The sequence below is a fragment of the Spea bombifrons genome, chromosome 11, assembly GCF_027358695.1.
Source record: "Spea bombifrons isolate aSpeBom1 chromosome 11, aSpeBom1.2.pri, whole genome shotgun sequence".
In the NCBI taxonomy this organism is placed as follows: domain Eukaryota; kingdom Metazoa; phylum Chordata; class Amphibia; order Anura; family Pelobatidae; genus Spea; species Spea bombifrons.
In genome coordinates, this window is record NC_071097.1 from 36,962,213 (window position 1) to 36,984,252 (window position 22,040).

The window sequence follows — 22,040 nt, forward strand, 5'->3', positions numbered from 1 at the left end:
CTATAAAAAAAAAAAGATCAGAGCCCAAACCTTAATCAGTCATTGGTCTCGTCTTAGATTCAGGAGCCGTATGTCTATCCCATGCATGTTTAATACCCTCGCTGTATTATCCTCTACCACCTCTGCTGGGGGGCTGTTCCACTTATCTACCACTCAGTAAAGTGAATAAAAACTACCTTACATCACACGTAAACCTCTGAATCCCTGGTTTAGATTGCGGCGTCTCGTTTCATTTCCAGTCCCGTTTTATGTCTTTGAAGAATAAAGCAGCAAATTCAGTAAAACCAAAAGGAAGTTCTTCGGAAAGTCAGACGGGAAACGCGGGAGGCGATTCTTTGAAGTGAATCCAATCCCCGGGAAATCCCAGCTAAGCTTTCACTGAACTCTCCCCAGACGCAGGAGAACTGCAGGAAGGTCAAACAAATGGGAAAGGGAATCGAGCGACATGTGACCTGGGAGGCCCTGGGCCGCAGAGCTTACAATTAACTTCTGTACGGATCTCTCAGTGGCAGCGCCCACTAGAATTAGCTTAATGCAGAATCTGCATCATATGTTTCTATACACATTATCGGGGCTTTTAGGGCTGTAAAACCCTGCGATCCCCTCATACCCAGCAAACATTCTCACCTCCTAGAAAAGAGGGGCATCAGGGGAGGAAAGAGGGGCATCAGGGGAGGAAAGAGGGGTGTCTGCATATTAGCCATTTCTATGATTCTCGCTTTGTTATCCGAGCCCCAATCTACTAGACAACCCCCCCCGACTCCTTATCATACTGCCTGTGGGGAACAATAGAATGGCTCAGTCTTAATCACCCAGTCAGATTCTCTGACTTATGAAAGTCTATGGAGCAACGGACTTGATTATCATTGCCATAAAGCATCAGCTCAGTATCACTGGGAGGTTATTACTGTATAGCACTGGGGGTTATATTACTGTATACAGCGCTGGGGGGTTATATTACTGTATACAGTGCTGGGGGTTATATTACTGTATACAGCACTGGGGGTTATATTACTGTATACAGCGCTGGGGGGTTATATTACTGTATACAGCGCTGGGGGGTTATATTACTGTATACAGCGCTGGGGTTATATTACTGTATACAGCGCTGGGGGTTATATTATTGTATACAGTGCTGGGGGTTATATTACTGTATACAGTGCTGGGGTTATATTACTGTACAGCACTGGGGGTTATATTACTGTATACAGCGCTGGGGGGTTATATTACTGTATACAGCGCTGGGGGGTTATATTACTCTATACAGCGCTGGGGGTTATATTACTGTATACATCGCTGGGGGTTATATTACTGTATACAGTGCTGGGGGGTTATATTACTGTATACAGCGCTGGGGGTTATATTACTGTATACAGCGCTGGGGGGTTATATTACTGTATACAGCGCTGGGGGTTATATTACTGTATACAGCGCTGGGGGTTATATTACTGTATACAGTGCTGGGGGTTATATTACTGTATACAGCGCTGGGGGTTATATTACTGTATACAGTGCTGGGGGTTTATATTACTGTATACAGTGCTGGGGGGGTTATATTACTGTATACAGCGCTGGGGGTTATATTACTGTATACAGCGCTGGGGGTTTATATTACTGTATACAGCGCAGGGGTTATATTACTGTATACAGCGCTGGGGGTTATATTACTGTATACAGCGCTGGGGGGTTATATTACTGTATACAGCGCTGGGGGTTATATTACTGTATACAGCACTGGGGGTTATATTACTGTATACAGCGCTGGGGGTTATATTACTGTATACAGCGCTGGGGGTTATATTACTGTATACAGTGCTGGGGGTTATATTACTGTATACAGCGCTGGGGGTTTATATTACTGTATACAGCGCAGGGGTTATATTACTGTATACAGCGCTGGGGGTTATATTACTGTATACAGCGCTGGGGGGTTATATTACTGTATACAGCGCTGGGGGTTATATTACTGTATACAGCGCTGGAGGTTATATTACTGTACAGCACTGGGGGTTATATTACTGTATACAGCGCTGGGGGGTTATATTACTGTATACAGCGCTGGGGGGTTATATTACTGTATACAGCGCTGGGGGTTATATTACTGTATACAGCGCTGGGGGTTATATTACTGTATACAGCGCTGGGGGTTATATTACTGTATACAGCGCAGGGGTTATATTACTGTATACAGCGCTGGGGGTTATATTACTGTATACAGCGCTGGGGGTTATATTACTGTATACAGCGCTGGAGGTTATATTACTGTACAGCACTGGGGGTTATATTACTGTATACAGTGCAGGGGGTTATATTACTGTATACAGCGCTGGGGGTTATATTACTGTATACAGCGCTGGGGGGTTATATTACTGTATACAGCGCTGGGGGTTATATTACTGTATACAGCGCAGGGGTTATATTACTGTATACAGCGCTGGGGGTTATATTACTGTATACAGCGCTGGGGGTTATATTACTGTATACAGCGCTGGGGGTTATATTACTGTATACAGCGCTGGGGGGTTATATTACTGTATACAGTGCTGGGGGGTTATTACTGTATACAGCGCTGGGGGTTATATTACTGTATACAGCGCTGGGGGTTATATTACTGTATACAGTGCTGGGGGTTATATTACTGTATACAGCGCTGGGGGTTATATTACTGTATACAGCGCTGGGGGGTTATATTACTGTATACAGCGCTGGGGGTTATATTACTGTATACAGCGCTGGGGGTTATATTACTGTATACAGCGCTGGGGGTTATATTACTGTATACAGCGCAGGGGTTATATTACTGTATACAGCGCTGGGGGTTATATTACTGTATACAGTGCTGGGGGTTATTACTGTATACAGCGCTGGAGGTTATATTACTGTACAGCACTGGGGGTTATATTACTGTATACAGTGCAGGGGGTTATATTACTGTATACAGCGCTGGGGGTTATATTACTGTATACAGCGCTGGGGGGTTATATTACTGTATACAGCGCTGGGGGTTATATTACTGTATACAGCGCTGGGGGTTATATTACTGTATACAGCGCAGGGGTTATATTACTGTATACAGCGCTGGGGGTTATATTACTGTATACAGCGCTGGGGGGTTATATTACTGTATACAGCGCAGGGGTTATATTACTGTATACAGCGCTGGGGGTTATATTACTGTATACAGCGCTGGAGGTTATATTACTGTACAGCACTGGGGGTTATATTACTGTATACAGCGCTGGGGGGTTATATTACTGTATACAGCGCGGGGGGTTATATTACTGTATACAGCGCTGGGGGTTATATTACTGTATACAGTGCCGGGGGTTATATTACTGTATACAGAGCTGGGGGTTATATTACTGTATACAGTGCTGGGGGTTATATTACTGTATACAGCGCTGGGGGTTATATTACTGTATACAGCGCTTGGGGGGTCACGGTTATTACTCAAGGAGAAAAAGATTTTTGGGACTTCTGATTTAATTACAATATACAGTTAAACTGGGAAAGCATCAATTAAAAAACTTGCATTTTCCTGTCTACCCCCCCAGCCCCCCCGGGACACCCCCAGCCCCCCCCCCCCACCCACCCACCCCATGACCCCGCTGTGTAGAAATATTTTTTGCTTGGAGATGTTGGCGTGTAATATGACCCTGAGTTTGCGGGGAGTTTAGGGGATTCATCCTCCTGCATTCTGTGAAACATCAGAAGCTGAAATCAATCAGAATAAAAGCTTCTCCCGTCCTCCATTAAACATGAAAAATGTAAGCGAAAGCAAAACGACATAAATCTGTGTTACTAATCCTACTGAGAAGGGAGGCAAGATCACTAGACGATAAAAGGCTTAGATATAATGTACTTTACTGTTATTCCTCCCCAAACATAACCATAACTTATCGACCAATTTGGAGCTTTGAGGAAATCGGTTCGACTTTCTCCTGTGTTACTTTAATGATGGACGCGTCACATGTCCGATGCGCTGGACATGTGACCGCCCCCCCCCGCCCCCCGGGGACAGCCTCGCCGGGGCCAAAATAAGCAAAACGCAAGATTTTTCCCATAGAAATATCCCGAAAAAAACATCAACTGCTGGGAGGGAATATCACAACCCATTTCCCAAATATCAGCCCAAAATTTACCAAAATCCGCTACCGGCTTCAACATTTGCAGCTGCGTAAACCTGAAAAAATAGGAATTATGTAAAAAAATAATAATAATAATAATAACTCCGGGAATCGACTGGAATTCTTCCTCCCCGGGAGTTTTTTTTGTCTCATCCAGGAAATTTTAAAGTTGCAGAAATCATCGTTTTCCGTGGTTTGTTTGTCAATATTTCACTATTTTTTTTCGCGGACGCGCATTCCTTTATCACGCGTGGGAGGAAACGCAGAGGCTTCGGCATTCGCCCCCCGACGCGTCCGCGGAGGAACACGGGGGGGGGGGGCGGGAACGCGCGGGCTTTATTATTATGGAAACTTATTCTGTCGAAAAGGGCCTGGGAGGCAAACGAAGTCATAGCTGAGGCCAAAACTAAGTGAAGTTACCCACAAATGCTCTTTACTGAGAGGGTGGTAGATAAGTGGAACAGCCTCCCAGCAGAAGTGGTAGAGGGTAATACAGTGCGGGTATTAAACATGCATGGGATAGACATACGGCTCCTGAATCTAAGACGAGACCAACGACTGATTAAGGGTTGGGCTCTGATCTGTCGGCAGATTCTAGGTTTCTGGGTTTTTATAGTCCGGGGGGGGGGTGCCCGGTGTGGGGGGGTTGCCCCGTTGAACACAGAACCTCCCATTTACCTCCCTCCTCCCTGTCAGCTGTCTTTTATTTAAAGTCCCTCTGTAGCTGATTCCCGGTAGCCAAATGGATCACTAAGTGGCAATATTTCTTGCCTTCATGAAGCTGATTATTACCCCTGAGACGCCCCAAATGCCCCACCATGACTTGTGAAGCCCTTCATATATACAAACAGCAACCTGTGTTAAAGCAGGGATTCCAGCTGTGATAAAGCAGGGAGAGAAGCACCAATCGGGACGCTCAGATATCATTAAATCAGAGGAGGATATGGAGGGGTCGCTCCGGACTCCCAGAATCTGCCCCTTCACCCCCAGACTCTAAGACTGGTTACAAACTCTGATTCCTATCATCCCCACATCACACGAGGACCCCCCCCAGGCCGTGACCCCGGACGTTTGGACCCCGCTTGCTTTTTGTTATTCCTTCCCACGCTGCTTTTGGGCTGATTTCTGTCATTCCGCGAATGCTTCTGATTTCACGGCCTATCGGACGTCGCCAAGCGCAAAGAAACCGGGAATAGGGGCAGAGGAGCAGGGGAGTCGGGTGCAGCTGGAACCGAGCCCCCTGCAGGGGGTCTCCAAACCGCGGCCCTCCAGCTGTTGCAGGACTACATCTCCCATAACGCTCTCTCAGCTCAGAGACTGGCAGAGGATCTTGGGAGATGTAGTCCTGCAGCAGCTGGAGGGCCGCGGTTTGGAGACCCCCCCTGCTGAGTGTCTCCAGGGGGAGGGGGATTTTGGGGACTAATCTCTTAATTTATCTGGATACATCGTTACCCAGGAGCTGCGCTACAAGATCCATGAAATGGGAATTAGAGTCATCGCGGCTTTTAACAAAAATATAGATATTTATTAACCTAGAAACCCCGAACCTGCCAGCAGATTGGCCCCCGGCGGCCCCCGTCTAATCGCTGTCTTTTCTGCTGTAAAGACTCAAACCTTAATCAGTCGTCGGTCTCGTCTTAGATTCAGGAGCCGGATGTCTATCCCATGTATGTTTAATACCCTCACTGTATTACCCTCTACCACCTCTGCTGGGAGGCTGATCCACCTATTTGATCTCCCCGATTAACACGATAAGTCAGGAAAGGTCTTTGCTGATCTCTTTGATGAACCCGATAGAAACCAGAACTCCTTCACAAAGCGTGGGTCACCTGTAGTCCATGCGCCGCTTCCTCCTGCTAGACCCCCAGGGATGACCCCCACCTTCTTCCAGCAAAAGTAAGTGGAGAGGGGTGGGGGGTATTTTATTTTTATTCACAGGGGATGTGGAGAATGGTTGGGGGGTACAGAAAGTGTGGGGGGTAATATATCACTCATCAGGTGACCTTTCAGTGTAATGAAAGAGTTAAATGTTTTCTGTTCAGGCTGTCAGTCTAAGGGTTAATCAATACCCCCCAGCACTCCAGCTGCCGAATCACCACAAGGGGTTAACGGGGGTGGCAGGAAATGCCCGTCTCCGATCCGCACATTCCATGGAAGAAAACAGGAGAGGAGAAGCGGCCTTTTCCCACGCCTCGTGCCTGCGCGGCCGGAGCCTGCGCACAAATCAGCGGGGGGGGGGGGGGCTGGGGGTATTACGGTATTTTACACAAAATGAGAGATTTTAGGTGCTTCTTTCTCAGGGGAGCGAAATCACTGCAGACTTTAAACAATAAGGAGTGTGGCGAATGTGAGTCGGGGGTCTGCGGCTCGATATGTCCGGCCTGGGGGGGCATCTAAATACATAAAGGGGGAGAAAAGTTACAACAAGAGACCCGAATCTAACACTAGGGGGTCAGAAACTGAGATGGAATGGAAGGAAGTTCTACTTTACTGATAGGGTGGTAGATAAGTGGAACAGCCTCCCAGCAGAAGTGGTAGAGAGTAATACAGTGAGGGGATTAAACACGTATGGGAGGTAAAACTTCCATTCCATCTCAGCGTCTGACCCTCTCGCGTTGGATTCCGGCCTCTTGTTCTGGAGCCCAAGTCTCCTGCCGGATCATCGCCATGGTTACTGAGAAGCCGATCACTTTCCTCATGGATTTAATGCAGGAAAATCTTACTAACTTTACTAACAAAAAACCAAAACCTTTCACTACGGGGAGGCCGTAAAAAGACGGTCACAGAATCCGCCGTCCCCGGTCAGCAGATACACAGAGGCGGAAATTCATATCCTTCTGGAATAAATTATAATAAAAGATTAACGAGAAAACGAGAAAAATTACAACCATTTCCCAAAAATTAACGAAAGCCAGAAATCCCCAAATCCCGTTCAGAACCATTTACTACTCCGGGGCCCGGGGGGGGCAGCTGTGTTCTGCCGATTACAATGTAACAGAACCATAAAATCTACCGACAAACTGGCCCCTGTCGGCCCCCGTCTAGTCGCCGTTTCTCCTGCTGTAACGACTCAAACCGTAATCAGTCGTTGGTCTCGTCTTAGATTCAGGAGCCGTATGTCTATCCCACGCATGTTTAATACCCTCACTGTATTATCCTCTACCACCTCTGCTGGGAGGCTGTTCCACTTATCCACCACCCTCTTATTGTAACTTCTCTCCTCCTTTGAAATAAACTTCCGTCCTGTCCTTTGTTAAACCCCTTTATGTATTTAAATGCCCCCCCCCCATGTGATAACGGAGACCAGCGGATCGGTGTAAATCCTGTGTTTAATTATTTAGGGATTTCTGACTTTTAACTAAAATACTGGAATTTACAGGGAATTTCTCCCGAACACCAATCGTTTATTTGCTTCATTAAATAATCGTATTTTCTTCCCGTCTTCTGATTACAAACATCGTTAATTACAACGGCCGGAAACAAACATTCCATTTCATTTAGGAAACTTTAAAATAGAAAACGACCCCAAACCCCGAGCGGAAAACTCCGGCCCGACGTCTCCTATAACCGGAAACGACCAAAACGACCAAAATGACCAAAACGATCAAAAGGACCAAAATGACCAAAACGACTAAAACGACCAAAACAACCAAACTGACCAAAAAAAAACAAAACGGCCAAAACGGCCAAAACAACCAAAACGACTAAAACGACTAAAATGACCAAAATGACCAAAACGACCAAACCGGAAACATCAGAGAAAAAACCTGCAACTGGATAGAAATCCAGACCCTTTTTTTTATCATAACGTGATATTCCAACCATTACGGACTACGGTTCCCAGCGTCTGGCTGAGGATCATGGGAGTTGTAGTTTCCTCGCTTTTTCATAAAACAGTTTGATAGAAATGTACTTTTTTAAAGAAAAAAATTATATAGCACATTTATATTATCATTTTTATTTGTTCCTCAAAAATTCAACTAAAAAATAAATTTGGGTTTTTTTGCAGCCAATTTTTTTTAAGAAAAACAAAAATCGCAATTTACTGTCAGCGTGCGCCGCAAACCAAAAACGGGAAGTCGTATTTCACATAAATCACCAAAAAACAACTTCCTCGTGTCAAAAAAATCCCACGGAACCGGAGGTTTCTACGTCGGCTAAGAAGAGGACCGCAGGTTAGAGCAGAATTACGTTTACTGCTGTAGATTGTAAGCTCCTAGGGCCAGAGTTCAATTGTAACAGCTGCGGAGCTCACTGGCGCTTGATAAAAATAATAATAATAATAATTCACGTATTAATTAAATGTGATATTTTATGGCAGATCTATTTACCAAAATCCCCGATATTAAAATACATATTTTCTAAATAAATTAATAAATGTCCTTTATGGAAATAAATAGTAAAATGACGTTTTTTGGGCTAATTTCCCCGCGCCTTACGGTTTTTGGCGGCGGGAGGTCCGGCAGGCTTTTCTGTGGAGCGGCGCCGTGGTGCGCTGGCGTCCCATTGGTCAGCGTCTCTGTGGTGGGATGATCCACGACGTCGTCTTCAAAAAACAAATAAAACAGATAAATCGTTCTGATAGAAATACAAAAAACAAAAGAAACCGACATTAAAGGGAACTTATAATTAAATAATGAATTGGGTTAAAGATACCTTTATTGGCCACCTGAAGTATAATAGATTGCAAGCTTTTGGGTTCCTTTTTCAGGCATATTCTATATCATAAAAGAGTTCGCATCACAGCCCTCACAGCCACGTTACTGAAAATTCACATTTTTATTAAAAAACAAAAAAAAACCCGAATTTCTCAGGCTCTCGGACCGCCCGTCATTACCGGTTACCGGGGAAACGCACCTCTTTCGGGTTTTGTTTGCTCGTCTTTCTTGTCTGAAACAACCACCTTATTCATGTAGATATATTCCTCGTCGCACCCTGCAGTCATAAAACAAAGTGTTCAGTCCCTGCCTCTGTCACCCAGACCTTCCCGGCAGATCGGCCCCCGGCGGCCCCCGTCTCGTCCCCCCATTTCTCCTGCTGTAAAGACTCAAACCTTAATCAGTCGTTGGCCTCGTCTTAGATTCAGGAGCCGTATGTCTGTCCCATGCATGTTTAATCCCCTCACTGTATTACCCTCTACCACCTCTGCTGGGAGGCTGTTCCATTTATCTACCCCCCTCTCAGTAAAGTAAAACTTCCTTCCGTTCCATGTCAGCCTCTGCCCCTCTAGTGTTAGAGTAGGTGATAGAAGCCGCTCCGCTCACCGCTGTTACTTTTCATGTAAACCTGGAGGATTTCGGTTAAGATGGATTTCTTCAGGACGGCGGAGCTGCTGAGGCTTTCTTTGTCCAGAACGTTCAGGAAATCTTCCAGCTCGGTGAGCAGCCGTTCCAGGGCTGGGGAGAAAAAAGACAAAGATCAGACAAAAAGCCCAGCCGGGATCCATCGCAGCCCAGCCGGGTACCCTGGCCATGGCTGCCCCTGCTTGGCTGTAAATATGGCGGGAGACCACAAGGTGGTAAAAAGTGGTGCTGTTGCCATAGAAACGAATGGAACGTTCCTGCTGATTCTCTCAGCTCTGGAATTGTCCTTGATGCATAAACCATATACAGGGCCGGACGGGGGGGGGGGGGTGTCGTGATTAAAAGAGGCTCCTCTGTCGCTTTAAGGCCAGCGGCCGCCTAATAATTGATGCGCAGCCGACCGCTGGATAAGACTAACGGCGTTTGCCCCGAGTGCCCAGTTTACAAGCTACAGAAATGACTGATGATAAATGGATTATTTTATTTTATAAAAGGTCTAATAGATTGTAAGCTCCCAAGCCCAGCCTAAATCACTATGTATGTTAATATGTTACTATATTACTATATTACTATATATGTTACTATATTACCCTTTGTACAACGCTATGGAATTTGATGGTGCTATAGAAAACAATAAACAATAATAATAATAATAATGTTACTATATTACTATGTGTTACTATGTATGTTACTATGTTACTATGTATGTTACTATGTATGTTACTATGTTACTATGTATGTTACTATGTTACTATGTATGTTACTATGTATGTTACTATGTATGTTACTATGTTACTATGTATGTTACTATGTTACTATGTATGTTACTATGTATGTTACTATGTATTACTATGATGTTACTATGTATGTTACTATGTATGTTACTATGTTACTATGTATGTTACTTTGTATGTTACTATGTATGTTACTATATTACTATGTGTTACTATGTATGTTACTATGTTACTATGTATATTACTATGTGTTACTACCGTGTTTCCCCGAAAGTAAGACAGTGTCTTACTTTCTTTTTATCCCTAAAAGCCCCACTATGTCTTACTTTCGGGGTATGTCTTATATTGGGAAAAAATTGAGAGTGATGGGAGTTATGATGTACTTTTAGAGCATAATTAGATCATGAAAAAGACATTGGAAATGGTACAGCATAACACCCATCACTCTCACACACTTACCAATCCACACACCTACCAATCCACACGTATACCAATCCACACACATATACACCAATCCACACACACATATACACCAATCCACACACACATACACCAATCCACACACACATATACACTAATCCACACACATATACCAATCCACACACATATACACAAATCCACACACATATACACTAATCCACACACATATACCAATCCACACACATATACACTAATCCACACACATATACCAATCCACACACACATACACCAATCCACACACACATATACACCAATCCACACACACATACACCAATCCACACACACATATACACCAATCCACACACATATACACCAATCCACACACACATACACCAATCCACACACACATATACACCAATCCACACACACATACACCAATCCACACACACATATACACCAATCCACACACATATACCAATCCACACACATATACCAATCCACACATATACACCAATCCACACGCATATACACCAATCCACACGCATATACACCAATCCACACACATATACACCAATCCACACATATATACACCAATCCACACACATATACACCAATCCACACATATATACACCAATCCACACACATATACACCAATCCACACATATATACACCAATCCACACACATATATACCAATCCACACATACACCAATCCACACACACATATACACCAATCCACTCTCACTTAATTCTTTCCTACCTTTCCTTTCTTCTTTCAGCTTCTTTTCCTCCTCTTCGCTCCTCTTCTTCAGTTCTGTCTTCTTCCTGGTTCAGAGGGCACGGACAGCGGTGGGCGCGGCTTCAGTGTTGTGCGCCGGGATCTGACAAGAAACCCCGGCGCACAACAGCTGTTGCCGCGGGGATCACAAGGGAGCGGTATCGGAGGTCTTTAACAGACCTCCGGCTCCCTTGAGTGATCTTAAGCCGGGTTGAACCCGGCTTAAAATCACTCAAGGGAGCCGGAGGTCTGTTAAAGACCTCCGATACCGCTCCCTTGCGAGCCTGCTCCTCCAGCGGCGGACATTACTGTCCGTCTCTGGAGGGGTGCCGGGTGCCGCAGGTTGGCACCCCCTGGAGTGTGGCGCCCTGTGCGGTCGCACACCCCAAAGGTCGGCCCTGCTCTAAGGGGCCGGCCTTAGGGGTCTGCGGCCGCACAGGGTTTAAATAAAAACATCGGGGTTTTTTTTCAACTTTATTTAACATCCTCCATGTTAAATAAAGTTAAAAAAACTTTATTTAACATGGAGGATGTTAAATAAAGTTAAAAAAAAACCCCGATGTTTTAATTTAAATCCTGTGCGGCCGCAGACACGTAAGGCCGGCCTTGGTGGGGACTTCCCGGCCCCTTAGAGTGGCGGACCCGGCAAATCCCCCGTGTTTCCCCGAAAGTAAGACATATGTCTTACTTTCGGGGTACGGCTTATATTAGCCGACCCCTCTGAAACCCCCGATACGTCTTACTATCGGGGGTGTCTTACTATCGGGGAAACACGGTATGTATGTTACTATGTTACTATGTATGTTACTTTGTATGTTACTATGTATGTTACTATATTACTATGTGTTACTATGTATGTTACTATATTACTATGTGTTACTATGTATGTTACTATATTACTATGTGTTACTATGTATGTTACTATGTATGTTACTATGTATGTTACTATGTGACAGCACTACAGACTCTGCTGGCGCTCTTTTAGGTTTCATAAAAATGGCGACCTAAACACTGAGTGCCGTCTAATGGATTTTTCTTTACATTCAGAAAAACCGAAGGAAGGAAATAATTATTGAGAGAGAAGGATATCGGATGCGGATGAAGTGCGAATACATTGGATGTGTGCCACGTATCCCGCGTTTGTTACGTTACGCTACGGACGTCCACCTGAGACCAAGCAGGTCATGAAACGCGTCGGGCGCTAACATGCAGATTAACAAAATGAATGGAGAGGAGGAAAGAAATGTGTCGGCCTTTTTGTTTTGTTTGCTTTGGGAATCTGTTACTCATACCCCGAGGGGCGAGATAAACAAATCCTTTGTCCCGTCTTGGAGCAGTAAAGGCCTTGTGCAGATTTTCCAGCCTTTTTTTTGCTGTTAAAGTTCAGAGCTTCTGGATCCGCCGACCGACGGCCGTAAATAGCATTTTTGTTCCAGTTCTCAAGACATCCCACTCAGAGCTGCCAAAGGTCAGCGCTCTCCGAAAATCCCCTCTTCTCTGCATCAGAGGGACGGAGTCGGTGAAAGGGCGTAAAGGGTGTGTGCGCCCCCACAACGCGGTAATAATTAACCCCTCGGGAGCCGGAGAGGCGGCCACCTGCCCCTTACATGTTCAGTGCCATCGAAGCGATCCACGTGAGCCTCTATTTCCGTCACTCTCCGTTATCCGGTCTACGTTCTTCTCTCTCCTCCACTCCACTCTAAATCCTGCGCTCTCTTTTTTCGCTCTCTTTCTCTCTCCTCTTTTCCACTTTCTTCTACTTCCTCTCCTCCATTCCATTTTCTGTATTTCTTTCTCTATTCTCCATTCCACTCTCCCCTCTCCACTCTCACTTCTTCTCTCCTTTTCCTTTCTCCTTCCCTCTTTACTCCATTCCTTATCTCTCTCATCCATTCCACTTCCCCGTTTCCGTCAGAACGAGCGATCCGAGCAGAGAAACCAAACCAACCGGCAGATTCCTTATCTGGAGTTACACGACGGCCCCCATCGGTCACCTAAACTATTTTGGATCAGTTTGTTACTGAAAGGGTTAAGAGCATTCTTCCTGTTACCGGAAACCGATCATATTACACACAATAAGCCCCGAAAATTCCACGTCTTATCTTTCTCACCTTTTGAGTGAATCGGCCCTCACCTGTGAAAGGCGATACTCAGGAGAGCGCAGACAGACGGGCAGAAGGGCAATGAATCACGAGACGTTACTTGGAATTCTGCCCGCGGCTCTGCGTTTTTGGGGACCCCCAACCTTGTAATGTTTACAGCTAGCGGATAATGGGGGGGATTTAACCCCTGGAGTTCTATTCGTCTGTCAGGTAGAAGCTTCAGGTGAGCAGGGCGTAGGAGGCACAACGCACGTCTATTACGTGACCCCCACAGCGGTGCCATCTTCTTCACGCTCTGAGCCGGCTACAGATGGGCAACCACTCTGGCCCCCGGAGTAAGGGTGATTCCCAGCGAACCGAACCCTCAAAATAATGAGGCCACAATGAATGCGGTTTGTTTTTTGGGGAGACATTCAGGATACGAATCGGGTCACTTATCACGGTCTATAGCCAATGGGGCATCAAAGGTGACGGGCGAGTGCAAGCTTCAAGTGGCCAATAGATCCAAACCTGGGCAGGTGAGACACGGGGACCAATCAGAACCCTGCCTATGATTTAAATGAGGGGACGTGCAAGTGGGCAGCGCGGGGACTCACCGGAGTATGAGGGACGGTTACTAGGGTGCGTGGCATGAGTACCACCAGGCTACAAGAATAAATGATAACGAATTAACTACGCATTTATATTAACAAGAGCCACGCATGAACGGACGGGATCCCCTCCAAGGAGTCAGGAATGTCTTATATCGCGATATAGCTACGTAGGTAGAGATCTCTAGAACCTCGCAGCCATTGGGCCGAGCAGTCAGAGGTCGATTGCCACAAAGTATACTTCCGTTATTCAACAAATGTTTCACCAACAGACCCACAACCAGAACATATTTCATCAATAATATCTATGCATTATTACAAGCCATACATTCAGACAAATTAAATAGTAGATGTAACCCAAGAAAGGTTCATCGTACTGAGAGGGTGGTAGATAAGTGGAACAGCCTCCCAGCAGAAGTGGTAGCGGGTAATACAGCGAGGGGATTAAACATGCATGGGATAGACATACGGCTCCTGAATCTAAGACGAGACCAACGACTGTAGTTAGGTGGCAGGCATGCTGGCAGCGAGCGGGTACCTGGCACAAGAAGAATCAGAGCCATCCAAATGCTCAAAAACAGGGATTCTTATCAGGAATTTTTTTCACATTAAAACCGCACTTTGTGTTCTTTAACCCATTCAGCATCAGTGTGGTGCTTTGGGAATGAGGGGGTTAACGCATGAAGGATGCCCCTGGCTTTCGGATTTAGTACATATACCCCCTCGATGTATATCCAGAGGGGTGTAAAATCCGCACCGGGTGTGAAAGCGTCCTTTACGATCCATCTGGCCCCCTGATGCGAAGACGCGATTGTTTCCTTTGGACGAAGAGAATCAAACTTGGATTTCCTGATTGGCTTTTGCCTTTTTTTACACCAAATCCAAGTTCAGTTATTCCTCCTCTCCTCCAGCTGGAGCAATTATAATGATTTTCCTTTATTTTGTAACTTTTTTTTGCTCTTCACAGGGTCCTTTGGTTTGGCTTTTAGGTTTCCCAATCATCATCATCATCATCGTCATCATCATCATCATCAGCCATAATATCCACCAGCAACCCCCTAAAGAAGTCATGTATTTACCCCCAGCCTCCGGTCTGGCCCTGTGATTCAGGCAGCTGCCTAGTGGTCTGAGCTGGCGGGGGGCATCACCGCAAGGTCCTTTCCTATGTCAGCCATCAAGTCCATCCAGGAGTCCCGGAGTCAAAGGGCGCGAGAGACCCTATGGCCGGCGCTGCTCACCGTACAGGACCGTAGGCGCAGGAGAATTGGCCATAGACTTCTACTCATCAGGGTTAAGCAGCCCTTTTTATTTAATTACCCTCTATTTGGGCAGGAAGGGGTGCATACATTATTTTAAGACCCTCTCCAAAATGAGAGCAAAAGTGCACGCGATGAAAATATATTATCGATTGATTTATATTGATATAAAATATATAGACGACGGCCATTTTGTAAAGATCCCTGATTAAAAATATATCAGGTCATTCAAACGGGCGAGGAGTTCTAAGCTGAATGCTGATTGGCCGGAGACACCGGATGCCACATTCTGAACAATTAAAGTGTGGAAAAAATGATCTTTTTTTTCTTTTTGTTTTACTAAACGGGCAGTTTTGAGTCTAGACCGCAGAGCTGACATCCAGCTGCAGATTCCCCGCATTCGGCCAGAGACTTCTCATCAGAGGAGGTCACACTGAGTTGACACATCTGGATCGCAGAAGACCCTCCCCGCGCAGCTGGAAGCAGATACCGTTATGTCAAACAAACCATTAAAAAGGAAAAAAAGCAAAGAAAAAAAACCCAAAACCCAGGGATGCAACGGATTGGAGCTCAACCCCTCCCCCAATGGGGTAAAAATGTGGAAATACCCAGAAGATGCTTAAAGGCAGTAAATCAGGCATCGATGCTCCAGGGGTAATTCTGGAAGAAAACATCAGTAAAAAAAAACCCCTCTTTCCCCATTAAATGGCTATTTTTCAGATTCTTCAGGTTCTGAAAATGGGGGATAATGCCTGATATTGGCAAGTTTCCAGAAATCAGCGGCTTCTGGGTGGCGGAGATATTGAAATGAACTTGGAGAGCGATGGATTCATGAGGTTTCCTCCATAAAGCGACTTTGTATCGTTAGGGGGCAGATATCTCCTTTCACTGGGGCAATAAATGTATCAAGAAAACCAAGTCCCCGGTTCAAAGATCTATCTGCTCGCCCCGCTCGCCCCACTTGCCCCGCTCGCCCCGCTCGCCCTGCTCGCCCCACTCGATGGGGATTATTCTATTCCTTCTGAAGCCGATCCATCACCGGCTTGGAATCAGTCATTCAGAAGAAGCAATCATTGTCCACACGGACGTTCCTCCGAGGTGACAGGTAAGAGGACCTTAACGTTCCGGGTCGGACAGAAGACTCGTTCCGAGGATCCTTCTCCGGAATCCTTTTCTGTGACAATGAAAGAAACTTTGTATTTTTTAGACTCTCCCGTTTTAGGTCGGAAAACACTCTTTCATGTAACGTCCAAGCAGCCTAGAACAATAACTAACAGCGGTGTGACGGAGCGGGGAGCTGACCTGCTGAGTCCCACAAAGGTCAACCTCGATGAGCTCCTGGACCTCCCTGCCTGGTCTTACCCTCCACTTCTCAACCCCCCTCTGACATCTTCCATCGAAGTTCCGCAGCTTCAGGTTAATTATTCACGATAAAGATAATTCTGCAGAATTCCGAGTTCACGTTATTACTTAATGAGTGGAGAACGCCATGAGTCCCGCCGCCCGGAGCGTCTCCTCCACCTCCACAGGAACACCCAGCGGAGTTAGAGAAGCCGGAGCGCATTATCATACGGAGCGCGGGGATCTGCTTTCCTGCAGGGGTTATTATTTTTGGAAGTCGCATCTCCGCTCCTAAGCATCTTCCAACGTTCTCAGAATTCTGTTTGGGCTTTCAGCGGTGTTTGTAGATCGCAGCGCAGGTTAAGTCGCCGGGAGGCGCGATTCCCCCCCCCCCAGATGTACAGATTCAGACCCCGGCTAATTTTGTTAGGGTGAGGAGAACGGCGAATGTTGAGTAAACAGCCAGTGGAATTTGGTTTTTTTTTAGATTATTTGGCTATTCTTAAGAGATTTTCTTTGTTAATCATCTCAACCAATAAGAACTCCCAAAAGTAAAATACCCCCCTCCCAAAAAAGAATCCTCGGCATGGCCATGGAGTAGGTCGAAGCAGTGCCTACGGCCCATTTTGCCTTCCTTGACCTAAGGGCACCTTTCCAGTCTCTCGTTGGGAACACAAGCCACGTGGCTTCCTGTTCTCAGGATCTGCATGCTTATTCCTCCCCGTTAAGTTGTTGGTTGCTTCGGGCAGCCTTTGTAACGGTCGGTAGGAGGAAGGGAGAGAGAACCTCAGGGCTGAAAATTGATCAGATAATGCCAGGTCGGCCATATTCAGATCTCTGCTTTTCCCTAAACGTACGGTTGCCGCGTGGCCAGAATTCGGTGGCTTGACTTTTATTAAGTTGGTTGCCGGTGGAATTCCCCGACCCGGGACCCGAGGGGGGGGGAGCCACGATCCGGTGTTACTCGCCCCTCACCGACAGATACAACGTAACAGCGCCGGCTCGGCAGCTTCCAGCCGCGATACAATGTGACAGCGGACAGCAATCACCTCGTTAAAAGGTCGTTTTTTTTTGGGGGGGGGGTCCTGAAATTAGGGGATAATGCCAGATATTGGCAAGTTTCCTGAAATCCGCGGCGCTCCTGGATGGGAGGGAAATGGATTCCTGATGTTTCCCCCATAAAGTTTTAATAATGAGTTGAATTTTGTTAAAAGCTGGGAATGTCACCGTTTCCCTTTGAATTATTAAAAAGTTGGCTCTACGGACTTTATGAAATTAGCAGAGAAAGGCGAGCGAACGCAACGTCTGCGGGATGGGGCTTTCCTTCCCCAGGTGAGAAGAGGAAGAGAGTGCGCGGTGTAGCTACACGGAACCTGCTCTCAGCAGAAGTGGCACCGGCCGGTTGAATGCGCTTCCCTTTCTCAGAAGCCACGAGATGAAGTGAAAGCCGCCCAGCGACAGCCAGATTTCCCGGACATTTGGATTCCATCAGATCCCAGATGGCGGGGGATCCACCAAACCGCGTCCTTCATCTCTCGCTCTGATTGGACGCCAGCCTTGGAAATTTCCCTCAATCCCAGCGTCTGAAAACAGGACTTCTGAGGGCTCGATCCACTAAGTCAAGCTCAGAATCGCACATTTTCAGAAAGGAGAAAAACTTTTGGGATGAGCATTTTACTCGAGACGAACGGAGCGGAGCGGTCCCCGCAGGGGGATCTCGCCCGTAATATCCCTGGCTGTTAATGAATTAGAGCTCTTCGGCAGGAAACAGGCCGGCTGAGAGTCATGGGAGCTGCAGTTTAATAATATCAGAAGGGAGAGACCTCAGCGTTGGGTTTGACTCTCAGAATGGGAATTGCGGATTTCCTCGATAATCCATTAAACACAAAATAACCAATTAGGTCAGAATAAAAAATAAATGCGCCATTTGTTCTTCATTATGTAGGAATTTGTCTGGAAGTCACACTTTCCCCCTTTTTTCTAGATTGTCATTTCTAGCAGTCTGACTTTTAACCATTTGGTACCAAATCAGAAAAAACATTATCACATTATTTGTGTGTCTCTCTCTGATGCCCCTCTCTCCCCCCCCGATGCCCCTCTCTCCTCCCCTGATGCCCCTCTCCCCCCCCTGATGGCCCTCTCTCCCCCCCTGATGCCCCTATCTCCCCCCCTGATGCCCCTCTCTCCTCCCCTGATGCCCCTCTCCCCCCCTGATGTCCCTCTCCCCCCCTGATGTCCCTCTCACCCCCTGATGCCCCTCTCTCCTCCCCTGATGCCCCTCTCCCCCCCTGATGCCCCTCTCTCCTCCCCTGATGCCCCTCTCTCCTCCCCTGATGCCCCCCCCCCGATGCCCCTCTCCCCCCCCCTGATGCCCCCTCTCTCCCCCCCTGATGCCCCTCTCTCCTCCCCTGATGCCCCTCTCTCTCCCCCCTGATGCCCCTCTCTCCTCCCCTGATGCCCCTCTTCCCCCCCTGATACCCCTCTCTCCCCGCTGATGCCCCTCTCTCCCCCCCTGATACCCCTCTCTCCCCGCTGATGCCCCTCTCTCCCCGCTGATGCCCCTCTCTCTCCTCCCCGATGCCCCTCTTTTCTAGGAGGGCAGAATGTTTGCTGGGTATGAGGGGATCGCAGGGTTCTACAGCCCTAAAAGCCCCGATAATGTGTATAGAAACAGCCGGAAATGTGTAAATTAAATACATTAAATCATAATTCTCCGGAGACGTCTCGGTTAGGCCCAGACCATGCGGCTCTCTGAGTGAGTGAACGCTCTATGAGTATTATTTACTTTATCGGCTGTCCTGGAAAACACAGGATCTGAGAGTTTTTTCTTAATAAATCTGCTCTAATTACCAAATCATAATGAATTTTCCCAAAGTCTGTACCGAGTCCCTTAAACCTGCGAGACGGACGCCGTCCCCAGGAGCCCCGAAACTCCCCAGCTCTGCGATAAATAAATTCGGAATCCTTCAGCGTCCGCATGCAAGCGAATTATAATATATCATATATCATATATAATAATAAATCATATATCATATATAATAATATAGATTTCCCAACAATATGATAGAATATATAGAGACATATAATATTATTTGATTTGAAAGGGATAATGTGTTTCTATCGGTCCCCTGAGCTCTCTCTCCCGCTCTATTCTACGGCAGCCCCCTAGATATATAAATAAATAAATAAATAAAAATATACGGGAGAGAAGAAACGGAAGATTCGTTTTAGGAACGACATTCATTCCATGCAAACTATGGCGGGGCTGGCGGGATTTTTATATAAAGGGGCATCGATAATCCGTTTTTTGGAGTCGCTCCCACCGCGGCTGCTTCAGTTCTGAGCTGATAAGAAAATTAAGGTTGTGAAAAAAAACCCACAAAGGGTTAATGTTTCAAGAGTTAAGCAGCGCTGGGGGCGAATCCGGCTCCAATGGGGTTAATTAGATGAAGAGTTCAAAAGTTCATTAAACGCATTTCCAGCTGCAGTCTGAATGCCCTCGTATTATCTATTAATTATTATTATTATTATTATCTATTAATTATTATTATCTATTAATTATTATTATCTATTAATTATTATTATCTATTAATTATTATTATCTATTAATGATCATTATCTATTAATTATTATTATTATTATCTATTAATTATTATTATTATTATTATCTATTAATGATTATTATTATTATTATTATTATTATCTATTCATTATTATTATTATCTATTCATTATTATTATTATCTATTCATTATTATTATTATTATCTATTAATAGAAGCGGCTCTGGAAGTTGGGCTCCCAGCGAGTTCGACGACATATAAATGACAACAAGAAGAGGTTTAACCTCACTGTATTACCCTCTACCACCTCTGCTGGGAGTCTGTTCCACTGATCTACAACTCCCTATGTATTCACTGTACTAGCCTCTACCATGGGGCCGAAAGGGGCCGGTCTGCCAGCAGATTCTTGGCTCCTTAGTTTTAATAAACGTAGTTATTAGCTCCTCGTTGGGATCAGATGATCCGCCGCACTGCTGAGTGTCTGGGCTCCAGACGTTCAGGACACGGCTCGGATCAGACGTGTAACCGCGGTGCAGGCAGCAAACAAGCAGCGTTATTGTCTGATATAATGGGGGGCTGCAGTAATCGGCGGCGTGGGGGGCGGGAATAGGAACCGCTTTCCTAAAAGTGCCTTTTACTCTCGTACAACATTTCGTTTTTTCCTCCCCAGCAGAGGAACTCGAAAACAATAAAGCTTTTCATGTTTTTTTAATAGAGCAGCAAACGCTGACAATCGGTTATTTGTGATCGAGGAGCGGGGATTCGGGGGAAGGAAATTATTTCGCTTCTAAACCTTTAACCCTTTTCTCTGAATTCAATCATCGCTGGAACTTTGGGGTTTTTACCAACGGAAGCCGACGTTTGGTGTCCATCGGAGACGTCCCCCCGTGACATCATACAGAGAGGTCACAGAGGGGCCACGAAGACGTGTCGGGGGCCACAGAGCCCGCTGGTCCACCACATACGCCGTAAAGGGAATATATCGTCTACGTTTAACCTCATTCATAACCCCCGCAATATTCAGATGAACCCCCCCCACGAAAATGACTTTTTGTCACTTTGTTACAAAAACAAATAAAGATATCATAAAAAATACAGATAATGGATACATTCTGAGCGGATATATATTTAACTCTATATTACCTATACATTATACAGGGGCCAGGTCACTGATTTATCTATACATTATACAGGGGCCGGTCACTGATTTATCTATACATTATACGGGGCTGACTCAGAGTGGATCCCCGCCGTGTTGATCTGCGAGCCGCGCTCCGCTTCCACTTCCCGTTCCTCACTCAGTGAGGTTTTGATTCTTTGTCTCTGGAGTTTCAGCTCCGTCCGGCTCGTTCTCTGCGGTTGCACGAGGGCCGCATCGTTTTGCCGGATTGTTTGGGCCGATACTGTCTCTTTTGGATGAATAAATAACGTTAATATATTTATTATTATAATTTTTTGGCCTCTAATCTCTTTATGAAACGGGCAGCGTCCGGGGCTTAAAATACCTTTTATTGTCGCTGTTTTCGTGTTTTAAATCATTTCGTTCTCTGAATTCTTTTTCGCAGGGATTATTAAAAAGGCTTAGCGGATTATCAAAGCTGCGGCTCCTGAACATTTATTTTATTAAACGCAAAACTTGCCCCAAAAATGATTCATTTATCGGTTTGGTGGAACGTAGATAGACGGAAGCTACCATGAGATAAAGGAATTGCCCCAACCTCTGGGGGTATCTTCTCAAGGCAGGAAGGGGGTATTTAATAATAACCATTCAAGCCCAGTTCCAACACATAGATATACCCCCAGCTCTGCCCCCGTCACATAAATAACCCC

At 45.9% G+C, this 22,040-nt stretch overlaps 1 protein-coding gene across 1 annotated transcript in view; it reads right to left on the reverse strand.

Annotated features, from left to right (window-relative positions):
* Positions 1 to 22,040, reverse strand: part of AFAP1L2 (actin filament associated protein 1 like 2) — a 46,971-nt gene that overhangs the window by 16,346 nt on the left and 8,585 nt on the right. Inside the window, exons 2-4 of the mRNA XM_053451225.1 lie at positions 9,392 to 9,523; positions 8,985 to 9,062; positions 8,567 to 8,673 (exon numbers count right to left, since the gene is read on the reverse strand). Of these exons, the coding sequence (XP_053307200.1) occupies positions 8,567 to 8,673; positions 8,985 to 9,062; positions 9,392 to 9,523 (317 nt within the window). The remainder of the gene's footprint in view (positions 1 to 8,566; positions 8,674 to 8,984; positions 9,063 to 9,391; positions 9,524 to 22,040) is intronic.